This window comes from Coffea arabica, chromosome 4e, assembly GCF_036785885.1.
Source record: "Coffea arabica cultivar ET-39 chromosome 4e, Coffea Arabica ET-39 HiFi, whole genome shotgun sequence".
Lineage (NCBI taxonomy): Eukaryota > Viridiplantae > Streptophyta > Magnoliopsida > Gentianales > Rubiaceae > Coffea > Coffea arabica.
In genome coordinates, this window is record NC_092317.1 from 11,520,242 (window position 1) to 11,539,189 (window position 18,948).

General features: G+C 43.4%; 2 protein-coding genes across 2 annotated transcripts; both read left to right on the forward strand.

Moving 5' to 3' along the window:
* Positions 1-6,703: 6,703 nt before the first annotated feature.
* Positions 6,704-8,541, forward strand: LOC113740770 (uncharacterized). The gene is made up of 3 exons (XM_027268295.2): positions 6,704-7,321; positions 7,450-7,845; positions 8,179-8,541. Exons 1-3 carry the CDS (start codon positions 6,704-6,706, stop codon positions 8,539-8,541), a joined length of 1,377 nt encoding a protein of 458 aa, XP_027124096.2.
* A 6,935-nt stretch (positions 8,542-15,476) lies between these two features.
* LOC113741504 (plant UBX domain-containing protein 10-like) lies at positions 15,477-17,826 on the forward strand. Its single transcript, XM_027269034.2, has 4 exons — positions 15,477-16,245; positions 16,887-17,060; positions 17,148-17,327; positions 17,444-17,826. The coding sequence occupies exons 1-4, from the start codon at positions 15,610-15,612 to the stop codon at positions 17,672-17,674; spliced, it is 1,221 nt and encodes a 406-aa protein (XP_027124835.1). The 5' UTR covers positions 15,477-15,609; the 3' UTR covers positions 17,675-17,826.
* The last annotated feature ends 1,122 nt before the right edge of the window (positions 17,827-18,948 follow it).

Genomic DNA, 18,948 nt, shown 5'->3' on the forward strand with positions numbered 1-18,948 from the left:
TATTTTCCCATTAAGTAAAAAAAATAAAAATGTATATATTATTTTCCAAATATCGTTACTTCCAGTGTTAAGTACATGAAATGATTTACCATCAAGGTTAATAAGGAGAAAATATTCTGAAAGATGTTACCTTGATTGGTAATTCTTCCAAGTTAGCCGTTAAAATTAGGCATTAATTATATTGAAATTACTGGAATCATTGAATTAGAATTAGAAATTGTAAAATTTTGTATTAGAAATATGCTAGAAAACGTGTTCATCTTTAGATGACACATCTATCATTACCTTTAGACATATCACGTAAACTTCTTGTTAATTAAACTAACCTAAATAAAAATGTTCATTTCCCAGCAACTTAAACTCTGCCCAAAAGCATAGTAGACAAATTTGATAGTAAATATATTGCTAAAGATGTATAATAATGACTTGGAATATTTTTAGTCAAAGAATATTCACTTTTAGACTGCTTTAAAAAACTGAATAGCTTGACAAAGAGTACAAGATAGATTTAAAAAATGGTCAAATTTTAGATAATTACATAAAAATCTCATAATCCTCAATCCATATAATCTGTCCATTACTCTGCTAATTCAAACGTTCGAGATGGGAACTATCTCATCTATTTGTAACAAAGGATACATTTATATCCACTAGTAGGATTGATTTTCATTTTTCATGCAAAAGAGCACGCAAAAATCCTTGTAGTTCTTTCTTGCATCACCAATTATTGCAATTTTAATTTCCTCAATTAGTTTCTTTCAAGGATGGAACTTATTGGCAATAAAATAGCATCATATTGCTGCATTGTCAAGTTTCACAATTATAAGAAATCCTCAACCGGTAAATGAAATGCTAAGGAATTATTTGTGATCACATTTACCAACGAATGTAATTTTTTGGTCCAACATGGATATACCCTAGACAGTGTTTCTGCTCCAGGAGCATATGTCCAAAGAAAGAGCTGAATATTTAAATCGAAGATTGAAAATTTAAAAAGATATACAAAATCAGACAATAGACTTGATACACCTAAATTCAATACTTTAGGGCGGCGGTGTCAGAGATAGACCTAGGTATGGCAGCGACGGCCATCATATCAACCTGTCTGACCCTAGTCAGATTTTGTCCGTAAGTACCAGACGCCGAGTAACCAAATGGGTCCAACTGACCGAGATGGACTCACCTTAGAAGGATGAAGACGAGGATGAACACACCTCGGCTGAAAACATGTTGGGTTGAGTCATGTTGGGCCGAAAACATGAAGATGAGGATGAGCACCTCGGCCGAAAACATGTTGGGTTGAGTCATCTTGGTGATGCGTCGAGCCGAGGAAGCGAAGGTGAGCGTGGACATCAGCATCCAAGTACTAGTCCCAATGACTAATAACTCCCCCTCCAATATAAATGCCCCTCTCCTCCTCTATTACAGGTAATAAATATCATCTCAATTCTTCTCAGCTGAGCCCTTTAACACTTCAGAAGCTAAGGTATGCATCAAAATGCCATCGAGGAGAAAGCGCCGACCTTCTTTGCCTTTGTTTTTGATGTGCTGCAAGGTTCGAGGTTGGCATTGCCGAATTCTTGCTCACACAACATTCATAATTAAAAGAAGATCAACTATAATCATCACTCAGGTTCCAATTAAATATCTGCACTTCATTCACTATGTAATGAATTTCACAAGTAAGCAGTTATATAACAAATAAGGAAGCCGAGTTCTAAATCATTCTTCGCGCAGCAATGAGAGCAAAGCCCCAGAGTCTAAGCAATTTAGAAACTGTATCAACATATCTAAAGGAAGCTAAACGACCATTCATGAGGTAATAACTCCAACCAGCCAAATCCAAATGATCATATAAATTAGAGCAAATTACTCGAATAGTTATTGAACTTTTTGAATAGTCAAGATTTGACCACTCAATTATTAATAATTTGTTTTTATTTACTCACTTTTTAATCAAATGTGTAAATCTTGGGTTATTCTATTTGATTCCACGGTTAACTCTGCAAGATCTAAGAATCCGCATAATTTATGAGACATACTATTAATAGTTAGATCTAGTAGAATTAATTGTAAAATCAGATGAAATTGTTCAAAATTTATACTTTTAATAATTCAACAGATAAAAACATACTATTAATATTTGAGTGACCAAAGCTCCACTATTCAAAAAATTTAATTGCTACCCAGATAATTTGCTCTATAAATTACTCATCCACTAAACAGAGTTAGAGTTCTAGTCCCATATCAAAAATCAACAAGTCATCCAATATGTTAGAAGATTTATCCCCAATGAGTTTGTGCGTAAAAACATACGAAATTAAGAAAGAAAAAAAAATTGAAAGCTTTAAAAGCTAAAACTCTTTAAACTGTCCTCTAGTGGAGCCGCATCACTTTTTTTGCTCGGTGGATTCAGGGTGTGTTATATAACCTATTACTAAGGGGGTAAAAAGAAAACTAATTTTTCATGCCTGCTCATTGAAAAATGTACTATATGAGAAGCATCATGTTCAACCATTTTTCATACATATCTAGTTGAAATATCATTCTTTGCTCCATGGTACTTGAGAGGTTTCCAATCCTGTGAAAGAGGAGAGAAGAGAAGAAAGAATAGACTAATGAGTTGTAAAAGATACATCTAGGATTTAATTAGCAAATAGTAACTAAATAAATAAATAAATCAGTAAGTTCATAAATGCTAAATAGATAATTGCCGAGATTAATATGAATGAACTTTTTCTTGAAGAACAATTTGAAGACTGAAGGCGGTCACTTCGGATCGTCTTATCCGAAGTGGTGCCATGGCCGTGGTTCTTCTTGTCACCTAGGATAGATCTCGGCTAGACCTCTGCGACATCTTGTGGGCTTCAGCCTTTATGACCCAGATGGCCGTCGTATCTCGGTCGCACGCGGGTGATGTCAGCTAGCCTGACAGGTCATTAAGGGCCACCACTTTAACTGAAACCCCTAGGACCCTTTATTGGAAATATGCGGGACCACCTGACAAGGTGCCTGAACTACTGTCCCCTGTCAGGAACAGAGGCCGCAGGTGCAGAACAGAATCGTAATCCTCAGGAAGCAGGACCCAGTGGCTTAAACCCACTGTCCTTCCCTCCACTCTCACACTCTATAAATACCCCCTGTTCACTCCTCACAAATAAGACTACTGTTGCGCTCATACTGTTCATTACTCTTTGTTTTCTTTCTATACTGACTTGACTGTCGGAGTGATCTCAGGGGACAAAGCCCCGCCTCTCACTTCGGAACAGCACCCCTGCCTCCTAATTTCACTTCACCGAAAGAGAGAGCTGAATTAGGTCAGCTCGGCTACCTAGTTAGAAATCACATCTTCAATTGGCGCCGTCTGTGGGAACGTAACTCTTAAGATGAGACCTACGCGATCTAGGAGTAGAAGAGTTCCCTCTACTGGACCTGAGCCCAGCTCCGCTGCTCAGCAAGACCGTGTATCCGAAGAGCAAGGGTCCCCAAGGGCCCCGCCCACAAACGAAGACGCCATCGCCCGAATGGCCGAGTTTGTGGCAGAAAATCCCAACATTTTTTAGAAACTCGGAAGGTACTTCAAGCGGTAAGGGAAGGAAAAAGCCGAATCTTCCAAAAGAAGGTCGGTCAAGTCCCCTGAGATGACCTCCGGAGAGGACTCCGATGACGGGCATCCCGCCCGGAGCACTTCGAAACGCGTCTCCTCCAAAGCCACCTCTAGAATCGTGTCCATTTCCAAGGCGTTCTCCCGGGGCTTGCTAGGAAGGTGAACTGAGGCCAAGCCTCGGAAGCCCGAGGGGCTGGCGGCCAATTACATGAGGGCTCCGCCCTTTACCGATGACATCAATGGAGAATTGGTTCCCCCCAACTTCAAACTCCTAGTATTACAACCCTACGATGGCGGAGGTGATCCCGAGAATCACCTCCATGCCTTCATCTCAGCATTTCGGCTGTACTGCGTCCCCGACGCTGTGGTCTGTCAAGCCTTCCCTATTTTCCTGCAGGGTACTGCCAGGAAATGGTTCTGGAGTCTGGAACCTACGAGCATTTTCTCGCTGGACGAGCTGGTTGATAGGTTTATCCACCGCTTCGTATCGTCTTGCCCTGTTACGAAGACCTCGACCTACCTACTGAACATACAGCAGGCTCCCGGGGAGTCTCTGCGTTTATACGTGCAAAGGTTCAATGAAAAAAAAGTGCAGATACCTGACCAAAACGAGCAGGTGACCAAAGCTGCCTTCACCAATGGGTTGATCGCGGGAACGTTCCACACCGAAATTCATCGGGACTACCCACGAATGTTTCGGGAACTCTGGGAAAGGGTGAACTGAGATATCCGAAATGAGGACCTGAATCGCATGAAACGGGAAGCCCAAGCAGCCCGCACTGGGCAAGACTCCCGAAGGAAGAAAGAGGCAAGCCGAGTCGAACAGGGCCCCAGCGGCTCGTCCAACCCATTCCAAGATCACTGGAGTGTTTTTGAAAAAATTACGAATGGGAGGTCGTCCACCTCGGACGCCGAGGTAACACCTCTCAACTCCAGCCAGTCTCACATTCTGGCTGTAATGAGACAAAATCACCTCGGTCGAGACCCTCCTGGGATTCTGGGGAGGAGAGAGAAGAAGAATCTCAGCCTCTCCTGTGCTTACAACCTGGATGTTGGGCACAAAACCGAGGATTGTAACGATTTGAAGAAAGAAATCGAAAACTTGATCAGGCAGGGATACTTGAAGCAGTTCGTCAGCAAGGATGGAGGCTTCAACCGAAACGCTTCCCACCGGGAAAATCGAGGCTATCGTCGAGAAGACAGGTGGGTCATGAAGAGTCATTGCCGTGGGTCTGAAAATCGTGGGAAGGACCAAAGGCCTTCACGAAACGGGTCCCTGGGCTACGGCCCTAACATCGCTAGGGTTATCAACACAATTGCGGGTAGTCCGACGGGAAAGGACAGACAGAACTCCCGAAAACGAACCTACCGTCAAGTCGGTATAGAGGCTGCCGAGCCGAGCTCCAGGCTATCCGAGGTGATCACTTATGGTCCCAGTGACCCTGTTCCTGCCACCTCCAGCAACCACGAAACTCTCGTGATTGAAGTTCTCACCAATAATTACATAGTCAAGAATGTCTATGTCGATCCCGGCAGCTCGGTAGACGTCCTGTACTACAAAACCTTTGAAGGCTTGAAACTGACCAAGGAGCAGCTTACCCCTGTCAGGACCCCTCTTGTGGAATTCGGGGGACACGTGGTCCATCCTGAATAGATGGTCTCCCTGATGGTGACCATTGGCCACAACCCCCACTGCCGGACCGTCCCTGTAAGTTTTGCCGTGGTCAGAGCCGACTCCCCATATAACATGTTGATCGGTTAGCCCACGCTCAACGTTTTGAGGGCTGTGTACTCTACCTACCACCTGAGTTTCAAGTTCCCAACACCCGCTGGAGTGGCCGAGGTGAGTAGCGACGTGAACGCGGCCAGGGAGTGGTACCTCGCCACCATACAGGTCGCAGTCACCCCTCGAGTTGAATCAAAGGCTGAGGGAAAGAGGTCGAACTTCCTCTCCATAGGCTACATCGATCCCCAGGACGCCGGAAAATCCAGCAGGCTAGAGGCCGGGGACGAGGTGGAAGAGGTGGTCCTCGACGATGTGAGACCCGACCAAGTGATGCAAGTGGGAACAAGCCTCACATCGCCCCTCAGGGAAGAAATGATCAACCTGATAAGAGAGCACCGAAACGTCTTCGCGTGGACCGCTGAAGAAGTGGTCGGGGTGCCCCCGAACTATGATTCACCGACTTAACGTCGACCCACAGGCCCGTCCTGTGAAACAAATGAGGAGGCACTTCAGCCTAGAGTGCAGGCAAGCTGTTTCCGGTGAAATTGACAAACTCTTGCCCGCCAAGATGATCCGGGAAGTCCAATACCCCACCTGACTGTCCAACCCTGTGATGGTGAAGAAGGACGCCGGTGGGTTGAGAATGTGCGTGGACTTCACCGATCTCAATAAGGCATGCCCCAAAGACTGCTACCCACTGCCAAGAATAGATGCTCTCGTTGATTCGGCCATGAAACATAAGATCATATACTTCCTAGACGCCTTTAAGGGATACCACCAAATAGAAATGAGCGAAGAGGATCAGGAGAAAACGGCGTTCTACACTGATCGAGGTGTCTATTGTTACACAACAATGCCTTTCGAGCTCAAGAAAGCCGAGGCCACTTACCAGAAGCTAGTCAACCGAATCTTCAAAGATCAGATCGGCCGAAATATGGAAACCTATGTGGATGACATCCTCCTGAAGAACCGGACCACCTCGGTCTTCCTGTCAGACATGAAGGAGGTCTTCAGCATCCTCCGAGATTTTCGAATGATGCTGAATCTGAAGAAATGCATTTTCGGTGTCATTTCGGAAAAATTCTGGGATACCTGGTATCTCGCCGAGGTATCGAAGCGAACCCTGACAAAGTGAAGGCTATTCAGGACATGTCACGGCCTCGGAATGTCCGAGAAGTGCAGAGGTTGAATGGCCACCTTGAACCGCTCTCTCCCAATCCGCCGAGAAGGCTCTACCCTTTTTTAAGGTGTTGAAGAAAGCTGATCGATTCACCTGGACTGAGGAGTGCCAACAGGCTTTCGATCAGATGAAAGAGTACTTACACCGCTTCCCTACCCTCGCCTCACCGTGACCTGAGGAGAGGTTATACATGTACCTCTCCGCGGCTGATGAGGCTGTCAATGCGGTGCTCATCCGAGACCATGGTACCCAGGTGCCCATTTATTATGTCAGCCGAGCTCTCCGTGGGCCGGAGACTCGGTACACTCAGGTGGAGAAACTAGTGCTGGAATTGGTCCATGCGACTCGACAATTAAAGTCTTATTTTCTGGCCCATCCTATCTCAGTCAGAACTGATCAACCTATTCGACAGATATTGGTGCGTCCCGAGATTTCCGGACGCCTTACCAAGTGGGCTGTCGAACTAGGAGAATATGACCTGTCATACAAACCCCGTACGACGATCAAGGCCCAAACATTAGCATATTTTCTAGCCGAATTTACGTTCTCCGTGAGCCAAGACGCCAGCTTAGCACCATTCGGGCCTCAAAACTGGACGCTGTATGTGGACGGATTTTCCAACAGTGATGGCAGCGGAGCAGGGCTGCTCTTAGAAGATCCCCATGGAGAGGTATGCTTGTACACCCTCCGGTTTGACTTCTTTGCAACCAATAATGAGACCGAGTATGAAGCTTTGATTGCGGGACTTCGGCTAGCCCGCAAACTCGGTTCTCGACAAATCCAAGTCTACAGTGACTCTCAACTTGTGGTATGCCAAGTACTTGGCGAATACGAAGTCAGGGGAGAAACCATGCAACGGTATCTTTTTAAAGTTCACCAACTCGCTGCATATTTCGAGTTATTTCAAATCCAAATAATATTTCGGTCGCAAAATAGGCGAGTTCGTTCTCGGCTCTCAACAAGACGGTTCTTGTAGAAATGGTGACCGAACCCGAGTACCTGGAGGAAGTGGTCTGCCCTGTGCATTCGGGAGACACATGGATGAGCTCACTCATCCTGTTTTTGGGCCAAGGAATCCTCCCTGAAGACCGGGTTGAGGCCAAGAGAGTACAACGCAAGGCCGCCCGCTACGCCCTCCCAGACGACGAGTTATATAAACGATCCTATTTTGGCCAATTGCTACAGTGCATTCCCACCGATGAAGGGTTCTGTATTCTCAAGGAGATACACGAGAGCCTCTGTGGGGCACACATCGGCTATAAGATGTTGGCCAAAAAGGCCCTATTCCTCGGATATTATTGGCCTACCGTTCAACAGGACGCTCAAGATCTCGTACTTAGCTGTCTTTCTTGCCAGGTCCATGCCTCCGAACACCATCAACTCACGAACCTTATGGTTCCGATCACCTCGCCCTGACCGTTCGAGCAGTGGGGGACAGACATCATCGGACCTTTTCCCAAAGCTATCGAAGGTTATACTTTCCTTGCGACCGCCATGGATTACTTATCCAAGTGGGTCGAGACTGAACCTCTAAGAATCATCACGGGGCTGGCGGTCCAAAAATTCTTCTGGAAATACATAATCTGTCGCTTCGGCATACCTCGGATGATCATTTCGGATAATGGAAAGCAGTTCGCTGATAACCCATTTAAAACTTGGTGCCAGGACCTCGACATCAAGCAGCACTTCACTTCGGTAGGTCACCCTCAAGCCAACGGTCAAGCGAAAAACTTTAACCGAACTCTCTTGCACGGTCTGAAGACCCGACTATACCGAGCAGGATCATCCTGGGTAGAGGAACTCCCAAGTGTCTTGTGGTCTTACCGAACCACGCTGAGATCGGCCACACAAGAGGCCCCCTTCTCCTTGACATACAGCTCCGAAGTTGTCATTCCCGCCGAGATCCTTGCGCCTAAACCCCGAATGGCAGCCTACGCGGCCGAGGTAAACAGAGAAGAAAGACAGACGGATCTTGACCTCATTGAAGAAAAAAGGGACCTCGCCTTAGCACACGTGGTTTCGTACTAGAACACCTTGGCCCGTCACTACAATGCCCGTGTTAAGCATCGTCGATTCTGGCCAGGAGACTTAGTCCTCCGAAAAAACTCGGTCAGTCGAGCTGAACCGCAAGGAAAACTAGCCCCAAAATGGGAGGGTCCTTACCGAGTTGTGGAATCTAGCCTAAGTGAGTATTGTAAATTAGCCTACCAAGATGGTTCTCTAGTGCCGAGAATTTGGCATGCAGAGAACCTAAGGCTGTATTATCCTTAAAAAATGTAATGACTTGTTGGTTATTCAATCACTCGGTTATTTTTTAATATTTTAGTACCCGTTGCTGCTTATTAAAAAATAAGGAGGACGAATAAGGGACGAAGTGAAAAAGAAAAAGAGAGCCGAGCTCCCATTCATTTCATTAGATACTGCAAAGAAGAAATCACTACAAGGTAATTTGTTTACAAAACGAGTCGAAGTTAAGAAAGTTTCTAAGCATTCTCCACTTCGACTTCCTTCTCACCAATCCCCCCGCTGACCTCATCCTCACCGGTAGCTTCACCTCCGCCGACCTCACCTCTTCGGCATCCTTTCCCTCCTCAAGCTCTTGGTCAATCTCGGACAGTCATCTGTTGAACTCATCCCGGACCTCGGCCAAGTTTCGTCCAGCTTGGATACCTTCAGCCATCCGGTCGCACAGCTCCTTGAAGTTCTCGTTGTAGTTGGCCTTACTCCTGAAGGAATCCAAGTCTTCGGAGGAAAGGTGAGGAGCGACCTCGTCAATGGCAGAGGTGTAGCCGAACATATAGCTCGGCAGGGTCAATTCCCCGAAATCCTTGGTGAAGGTCTCGAACCTCCTGAAAGCCTCCACAGCCGAGGCCCCGGCATCCTCTAGTGCCTGTTGGTAGGACTTCTTCAACTCTTCCCCCCTCTTTTGCTCCTCTTCGAGAGTCGATCTGAGGTTGTTTATGGTAGCCTCGCCTCCTCTTCCTTCGCTTCAGCCTGCTGCAGTCGATTTTGAAACTCAGTCTTCTCGGACTCCGACACGGCCAGCTTCTTCTCCAACTTTTCTATTTTATCTTGGATCTTGCCAGAGTCTTGCTCCTTGAGCAGGTCGCTATACCGACGTGCCATTTCGACCACAAAAGTCGTAGAGGAAACTGTTGCCACCATGAGGCTCTGGATCACCTATTGAGGAGTCAGCTTCTCGGTTCACTCCAAATCCCTCGGCAAGTTGGAGAACATAACCAACTCCTGGGCCGCACGAGTCTGGGTACACCGGTCATTGATTGAGAGCTGCCAATTCGGGCACCAGTGCGTATCGGGGTGCGTCTTGTCTTGCCCAAAAAATCGAGGTGCGTCTTGTCTTGCCCAAAAAATCGAGGTGCGCTATGGAAACGGTTCCACAACGAAGACCCCGTGATCGGCATGACCGAGGACTTCACCTGCTTGCCTCGGCCATGAGGAGGTAGGGCAACGGTGACTCCTTATGTCGCCACCCCTTCTGGTGCTGACGAGGTGGACTCCATAGCTGTCGCAGCCGAGTTGCTTTTGGCCGCCGCGGCCGAACTGCTTTTGGCCGCCGCGATCGAGGTGTTCTTGGCCAACGTCGTCTTGACCACTGGCGCTTGTGTTGTCTTCTTTTTCGGCGGCGGTGCCGATGTCTCACCCGATCTCTTCCTCTTCGGTCTCTTAGACACCTCTGCTGAGCCGGAGCTGATGATGTCGGATACTTTAACCACTGCACAAAGAGCAAACATTATTATTTATAATAGCCGAAGTAAAGAGAAGGTTAAGAAAGAAAAGTTACAAGACTTTTTAAATCTAGTGGAAAAGAAGGGGGGTTTCTCAGGATCAATGGCACCTCGGCTGATTCCCCCATCGACCAGAACTGCCTCAGGATAATCCCAACTGTTGATCCGAAGGCCTGACCCCATTAACTTTTGAAAGTTCTCTTCGTCCGTGTCTCCTGGGGAAGGGTCCTTCTTGGCCTTGATGGGCTTCCACAAGAAACCCCAGGGGAAGTCCCCGACTGGGATGAAGACGAAGTCGCGCTTCCAATTCTTTATCGAAGTGGGAGCGTCGACTACGAGTTTTGGGATAGAATTGTTCCGGTTGCAGACGTAGAACCACCCCTTATCCTTCCCATGTGCCTTGAAGGTGTAGCATCGGAGAAAGAGATTAACCGTAGGGGTCACCTCTTGATGTCGGCATAGCATTTCGAACCCCACCAAGATGCGGACCGCGTTCGGAACGAGCTGAGTGATCCTGATCGCGAAATGCCGAAGTACATCTCGAAAGAATCTTGAGGTCGGCATCCTCAGCCCAACCTCTAACTGCTGCAAGTAGATCGCCACTGTGCCCATTGGGAGCCTCTCGGCTGAGTAGTTCGGCCCAGACGACCTTATAATATACCCCGCCCTGAAGGGGTATTTTCGTATTACCTTCTCGCTCTATCTACTCCGACGCGGCTCTTGAACATCAGCATCTTGCCGAAGTCAATGAGGGAGACGTCCCTCGGAGCGACTGGCTCCAGCACGCCCTCGTCATGGGAGATTTCGGTTCCGAGATCATCATTGTATACGACCTCGGAGCCATCCTCGCTCATCTCGGAAGATTCCACTTCCGGGGTGGTCTCGGCGGTTTCTTCCTAGGCATTGGACGTTCGTTCCTCAGAACTGGACGAGATCTCGTCTTCTGGGGGATCGAGCCCTTCCTCGGCATGGTAGCTCGGTTTCATGGTTTCTTTGTGGGTTTTACTTGTTCTAGCCATGTATAAAAGATGAGATGAAAAGAAGGGTACTTACTGTTGACTAGGAAATCGGACGAGAACGAAAATCTCGGCTGAGGTCGACTGAAGAAATTGATCTCGGCAACGCTCTCGAATTTGCAGAAGTATGAGGGAAAATGATGGATAGTGCGGTAAAAGGGACCCCCCATTTATAGGGGTTAGAGGGAATACGAAGAGGCAGCAAGAATGTGAAGAGGCGGCAGCTTTAAAATTCAAAAGGACGCGTCTCTCTCTCTCCTCATTAATGTCCCGTCCTTTCAACTGCCATGTTCTCTGCACGTAGCCTCCCACTATACCACGTCGCAACGGTTACCGATAATCTCTCTGCTCACCATGTCCTTTCAACTGACTCCCCACGTGTCACGCCTCCTCACCATCTGGTACACGTTGAGACCTCAGAAGCTAAACGGTTTCGGTATACTGTAGCCTCGGGACCTTGTAAGCCTCCGCGCTCTCGAGGCTTGGGGGGCTTATTGAAGGCGGTCACTTCGGATCGTCTTATCCGAAGTGGTGCCATGGCCGTGGTTCTTCCTGTCACCTCGAATAGATCTCGGCTAGACCTCTGCGGCATCTTGTGAGCTTCGGCCTTTATGACCCAGATAGCCGTCATATCTCGGCCGCACGCGGGTGATGTCAGTTGGCTTGACAGGTCATTAAGGGTCACCACTTTAACTGAAGCCCCTAGAACCCTTTATTGGGAATATGCGGGACCACCTGACAAGGTGCCTGAACTACTGTCCCTTGTCAGGAACAGAGGCCGCAGGTGCAAAGCAGAGCCGTAATCCTCAGGAAGTGGGACCCAGTGGCTTAAACCCATTGTCCTTCCCTCCACTCTCACACTCTATAAATACCCCCTGTTCACTCCTCACAAGTAAAACTACTGTTGCGCTCATACTGTTCATTACTCTTTGTTTTCTCTCTATACTGACTTGACCGTCAGAGTGATCTCAGGGGACAAAGCCCCGCCTCTCACTTCGGAACAGCACCCCTGCTTCCTAATTTCACTTCACCGAAAGAGAGAACTGAATTAGGTCAGCTCGGCTACCTAGCCAGAAATCACATCTTCAAATACCAAATGAAGTATACCTCTACAGTATCTTTGTTCTGCTCAATCTCAGTCCCAGATGACTTACCCTGCAGATGAAATAATCCAAGTTTATAAGATCAAATCAGATGCTAGACACTCAGAAATGCTACATTTAGCATGGCTCAATCTAGAAATGACACATAAAAACTTAACCCCCCCTCCCCCTCCCCCCCAAAAAAAAGACCCATTGCCTGCAATTGCACCCTCTAAATGCCTGGCAGAGACACATTTTACCGTACATCTCTCTTCTGATTCAGGTGTAACCACAGGTGCAGAACAATCTTTCAATCGAGTGTTGTTATAACTACCTCTCAGTGGATACATTGTCTTGATGCTTCTGCTAAAGTTGGCATGGCCATTAAACGTTTATGTTCAGAAATGTCAAAAATTTTGATGTTAAATTTGCTTTATCTTAAGTTGCAACGCAATTCAACTTTGTAAAGTCCTGCTATCATACTGCTATAGTGAGATGACCAAGTGAATTACCAATATTTCTAGTTTCAATTGCTTATTATGTTGGATGAGAAGAAGGTCAAGGCCAGAGAGAACGAGAAATAATAGGAGAAAACAGAAAGCAGAGTTCACTAAGTCCAAATAGAAAAACACAAAATTACATGTAAAATGAGAATGAACAGGATCAATGGGCATACCTCGTTTCGAACAAGAACTCCAACAGCATAGATATCCAGCTCCAACAGGTGGCAGCCATGGTGAGGTAAGAGTCTAGAAAGGGACCACAAGCCAACATATTATATATAGATATTACTAGTAATATAAATAAATGAAACGAGATTCAACAGAAATCTCACAGATAAGCAAATCCTGGCCATAGTAATAACATAAAGATATGAGACAAAAACTCTTTGAAGACAAAGAAACTCATGCATTCTCAGTTATAGAACCAAACTATGGACGATCTATGTTTTAGTTTTTAGTTCACAAAAACTTTGATCAGCTAAAAGGAACTTTAATACTTCAAGAATTCTATCAGCTTCATTATATCAGGAAAAAACAAAAAACTGGATCATGTGGAAGCCCGTTGAGACTACGGATTTTGCCATCAGGAAGTATAGCGCAAATGCTAGGAAGTCTACCAGTTATAAAGATACTTCTTATGGATTTGCAGCGGCCTTATCAGGTCCCTGATCAGATAAACTCTTAGGAGCTGTGTCACTATGCTGTTGCAAGGTTTCATTTATTAGATGTTCAAAAGCAATTACTACATCAAATGACTAAATTTCTGTCATAATTTTCCACGCTTGTATTATTCAGATAAATCATATGAGTGATGAAATCAAAAAGCAGGATATATGCTTTGTCATTGAAACTCTAGGATCAGCATCAGAGTAATAGTTCTTGGAATCATACTCTAATAACCTTAATTTCCCTCCGTTAACGCTTGATGTAAGAAAATTTGCTGTTGAAGAATTCTTTTCCAAAAGCATAATGCTAGAAAGCTAGCTTCTTGGGAATTTTTTCGAAAGCATAATGCTAATACATTTGATGGTTTCACTTCTTTTTTTTATCTTTTCATTAATCTAAATTTATAGAGATAGATATATTTTTTACTTGTGATTTCTTATATTTGAAACTTTTGAGATTATTTGGTACGTTGTTCAACAAAAAAAAAACATTCTAGATTAAAATATTAGGAATATTAAATACCCATATGAGACATTATGATGTAAAAGTTGTACTAGTTAAGATTCGAATTATATTTCATATAGTTCTAAATTTAAGAAAACAATTATTCCATGCTAAACTGAACGATAAATTTCTAGAAAAAAGAAAAAAGCTAAAACAACTTACCAGAGAGATAATTTGTATATCATCAGCTGGTTTTTTTTTTTTATAATTCTAAACAATCTATTCTTAAGATAGATAAAGTTTATGATTGGAACAAACGCCCTCATGCCTATATAATAGATTAACCAAGAATTAATTTTAAAAAAAAAACAAAATGCCTTATTATTTGTCAAAGTGGGTGATGTCGTTTCATCTCTGCTGGAACATTTTTGAAGAGTTTGCCTTGGTTCCAGAATCTGTTGTATTACCGATTCCCAGTCAAGCAATTTCAACAGGCGTGGTCTTTTTATATGAGAACATCACCACGCCTTCTGTTATCCAAAAGCCCATCAGAGGCATTTCTCCTCTACTAGCTAGCACCACGCCTTCCAGTTCCACAAGTAGTCACCACTTGAGATAGGGCTCTCCCAATATTTTACTGTCTTAAAATTTTCATAATACATAGCTGCAAAATGGAAAAGAAACAAGAAAAAGGAGAAACCCCCCCCCCCCCCCAAAACAAAGGAAAGGGCAAGAAGCCAAGAACTCCATAGTTTGTTCTAGTCTACAAGATGGAAACAAAATTGAGAGTTATCCATGACATATCAACGATAAAATCTCTCTTTTTAAAAACCACTTAAATTTAGCTAGATTTTTTGGGTTAAAGCAATGGAAAGAGGTGTCTACCTTCAAGCTCCAAAAGGGGGGAAATGGGGAAAAAAGGAAAGATGAAGAAATAAGTCAAAATAATTATAATTGTCAATCAATATATTTCATAAACTTAAGATTTTTATTTTTTGAACAAAATGAACTCAAGAATTAAGATCAGACAATAAGCCCGAAAGTCACACTAGTGATAAAGATATTGTATGGCTCTTTCACCTTTTTGCTTTTCATTTATGTGCTTAATTTGTACATTCTTATCATTCCCTTTGCCAAATTTTTCATTAGATATCACATAAATGAGAGGTTTTATTATGATGTTATAAAAGTAACAAAGTGCCATTAACAAATAGAAGAATGCCCAATATCACCTCACAATCCTAAAAATAAAAATACCATAATTACCATTTTGACTCTTATCCCAATGATCTTTTGTTCCCTTCTCACATTACTCTAGGATGGAACCTTGGGCCAAGGCATGTTATCTGAACTCTATCACTACGTACAAGCAGCAGACAAGGAAAAAGTAGACCAGGAGACAATCTTGTTCAATATCCTTGAACTGCTCTGAATAAAGTTGAAAAAGCTAAAAATTCCAAAGTTGAGTTGATTATAACAGTAGCAATTTTTGACAAAATTGCAGGTCTCTTTGGCATCTGCTTGATTACAACATAACATAGGATTCTTACGCTACAGCCTGCTTTTCACCTTATATTCTTGCCAAATCTTAGAAGACAACTCTTCTCCATCACTGAAATTTTGTGTAGCAGTAGTAATAATGTCATCAATGATGAGAGGAAATTCAAGATCATCAATTGAATCATCCTGCAATGGAATTGTTCGTAGAATGGTAAGCCTTCCCAGGAGCATTTTAGGGGGTGTTTCCAGAGCAATGGGACAAGGTATGGACTTTATTCGAATAGGAGGAAGAAGACACCATCCTCATCAACATCATCATCTACCATTAGCAACAGATTTTCCATTTGAGCAATATCCCTCATCAGATCCTCCCGTGAATGATCCATTCAATCAACCTTCACAGAATTTTCAGCAGCAACCGATGGTACAAGAGGAATGGGCATTTCTAGCAAGTCTGGAGCAGGAATATGGCACAAATCATCCATTTTTCTACGTTTGTCGGTTCATGGATGCTCTGAAGATGGCTCAAGAAGAGCACAAGTTCATTTTCCTGTACTTGCAGTCCCCTGAGCACCAATTCACTCCCTTTTTCTGCAGGGAGACTTTAGGTTCTGAGCTGGTTGTTCAGTTTCTTGATGCAAATTTCATTAGCTGGGGAGCACTTGCAAACAGAGGGGAGGGGTTCCATTTGGCTTCAACATTAAGGGTCTCCAACTTCCCATTCTGTGCTGTGGTTGCTCCAGCTTCTGCTGGCAATTTAGCAGTTCTGCGACAGGTAAGAGGAAATTTTATACAGAAACTTCATTCCGTTTTGAAATGTTTATAAGCCTAACATTTGTTCATTATGTGCACCTGAATATGAAACCTCAACATGACTAGAATGCCTATTGCCTAAACTAGTTGGTTTTGTGTACAATCAAAAGGTTCAGTATAAAAAGATTTTAATTGTCCTGCATTTCAGATTAAATTATCAGCAAATAGGAACAAAGATATCCCCAAATATTAGGTGTTGGCTGATATCTCAGGTCAAAGTAGCTATAGCCCGTACTACCTGGGATTCTGCTTTCTCATTTTTGCTGTGAATATGATCGCAAAAGAAGGAAAATACTCCCAAGAAAGTTTAGATTTATCTTTTCTGATGATATGGTCATGCCTCTTGTAATGGTAGTATAGTGCACTGAGGGGAGACTACTAGCCATGATTGGGCTCATACATCAAAGCAGCATCTTTTCCATCTTTTTTTGATGTGTTTTCACATTGAAATTCTCAAGTGTTAATTCAGTTGTTTCAATTTCAAGACATGTTCTTCCATGAAAAATCTGATGCATCTGAACTTCCTTACCATCATTATACATTGATATGTCACATGTATTTGATTTGTGAAAGAAGGGAAACTCTCTGACTTGCCCTGTGTAGATTGAAGGTCCAGTCTCCCCTGCTGAATTGGTGGAGATACTACAAAGGACCATGGAGGAGCAAGGACTGGCATTTGACAGTGCAAGGGCCAACGAGGAAGAAAAAAGAAGAGCAGATCGTAAATTGAGAGAAGAACAAGACGTTGCCTATGTTACAGCCCTCCAGAGAGATCAGGTGCACTTTTGCTCAAAATTAGTCAAGCTTCGATTAAGTTAATGTCTGAATCAAACCAGTAGGAAACAGGCTTTCCCATTTGTACAGGAGAAGGAAAAGCTCAGGAGTTTCGCTTCAGAACAAAGAGTTTCAAAAGCTGCAAGTGCCTCCAATTCATCTAATCAAGAAAAAACCAAGCCACTTCCTCTAAAGCAGCAAAACAACCAAATCAAGGATGGCCCAAGAGCAGGAGGAGCTATGCATAAAGGAAATGCTCAAGAAACCAAGGTATTTGATCAAGACTTATCCTCTTTATAGTCTTGTAAGAGTATGCTTTGGTCCATAATATTTCATATGCCCATTGAGCTTGATCTGAAGAATGAACTCCTCATCTTTCTGTGTAGATATTGATAAGGTTTCCAAATGGGGAGAGAAGGGAACACAGCTTCTTGAGCACAGACAAGGTTCAAGCAATTTTTAGGTACATTAATTCATTAGGCTTGCCTGGAGTTGGCGGCAATTACAGGCTAATTTCTAACTTCCCAAGAAAGGTGTTTAGTGTTGATCAGATGGGAATGACGCTGACAGAGGCAGGCCTCCATCCAAAAGCTAGCATGTTCTTGGAGCTTCTTTGACCATAGAAGTTTCTTTTCCTTGGTACGTTACTGAAGTTTCAGAATACAAATTAAAGAAATGTTTTCAGCATCTCACTTTGTTGTTATGGAGACTTTGGGTAGCAAGTAATATTATTTATAAGTAATAATAAAACTTTTGCTATAATTCGTTACTTTCCTTTCTATAACAAATTTCAATCAACGTAGTGATTTTCTACTTTATATATGTTTTTTTTATTGATTTTGTCTTTTTTTTTAATCCATGAATCTACAGTTCCAAATGCTGTTCAGTTTCTGTTTTTCTAAGTTGATGATTTTGCCTACACCCACACACACACATATTTCCCTATAATTCATCAATTATAAATTTCATTCTAATTAATTTCCTTTCACTCTCCAGCATACCAAAAAAAAGATATATTCTATCTCCTAATTAGAAAATTCAAAATTAGTTACCTGTTTTTTTGCAATCACGATCGCATGCTGCTTATATGGATATCTTTTGTTCTTTTTCCTTTACAGGATTTTTTCATATTAATTTCTTTTCTTTAAATTTTTTTAAAAAAGTAATCAAATATTGATTATACTTTCTAAGGTTTGTTAAGAATTAATCATTATGTTGTGTAAGGGTAACTATTTTTATACATCTTTTAGTCTCAATATTTTGTTTTATATTTAGTATTTTAAAATTTATTAAATTTGTCATCTTAGTGCTTTTGTATCCATGACCATCTGAAAGAAATATCGAAGATGAAAAGAAAAGCTCGTGCAAAAGACTAGTTCTTAGATAGAAGAACGTTTAGGCTGAAGTGGCTCAGGGTAACTACTGCTTTGGTGCTTGTCCTCTTCCAAAGGATCCACCAAATACAGTAACTAATCCTGGACACTGAGCTAATAAGACAGTAAATAATCCTGGCCATGAAACTAATTTAAGATTAGTGCTGGCAATCCAATTCAACCAAAGAAGTAAAGGCGCACTCCAGCTCGGAATCAGCTGCTTAGAACTGTTTTATCTATACCACCACGAAGCTCATTCCTGCAAATTTCTGGTGGGAACAGAGACTTGCTTAAGCCCGCAGCCCTGCTCTCACGCCAGCCTTGCTTGTACACCCTAGATATGCAAGAGACGTTTTTTCCAATATGCAAAGCTAAAAATTGTCTAATCCCGGCAGAGAATATATCTCGAAGAGCAAATTTCGAAACTTACCATGCATGTGATACGAAAACATGTGCAGATGCTGACTGCTGAGCGTTTGCCTTTGTAATGGAAAGATCCTAACATGCATAGCTGGCTG

What these genes read in the sequence shown, in the direction of transcription:
- LOC113740770 (XM_027268295.2), top strand. Translation starts at nt 6,704, where the DNA reads ATGTACCTCTCCGCGGCTGATGAGGCTGTCAATGCGGTGCTCATCCGA. An exon ending in ACAGTGACTCTCAACTTGTG is followed by an intron (nt 7,322 to 7,449) that starts GTATGCCAAGTA and finishes GTCGCAAAATAG; the next exon opens with GCGAGTTCGTTCTCGGCTCT. An exon ending in AACAGGACGCTCAAGATCTC is followed by an intron (nt 7,846 to 8,178) that starts GTACTTAGCTGT and finishes ACTTGGTGCCAG; the next exon opens with GACCTCGACATCAAGCAGCA.
- LOC113741504 (XM_027269034.2), top strand. Translation starts at nt 15,610, where the DNA reads ATGTCATCAATGATGAGAGGAAATTCAAGATCATCAATTGAATCATCC. An exon ending in ATTTAGCAGTTCTGCGACAG is followed by an intron (nt 16,246 to 16,886) that starts GTAAGAGGAAAT and finishes TGCCCTGTGTAG; the next exon opens with ATTGAAGGTCCAGTCTCCCC. An exon ending in CAGCCCTCCAGAGAGATCAG is followed by an intron (nt 17,061 to 17,147) that starts GTGCACTTTTGC and finishes CCATTTGTACAG; the next exon opens with GAGAAGGAAAAGCTCAGGAG.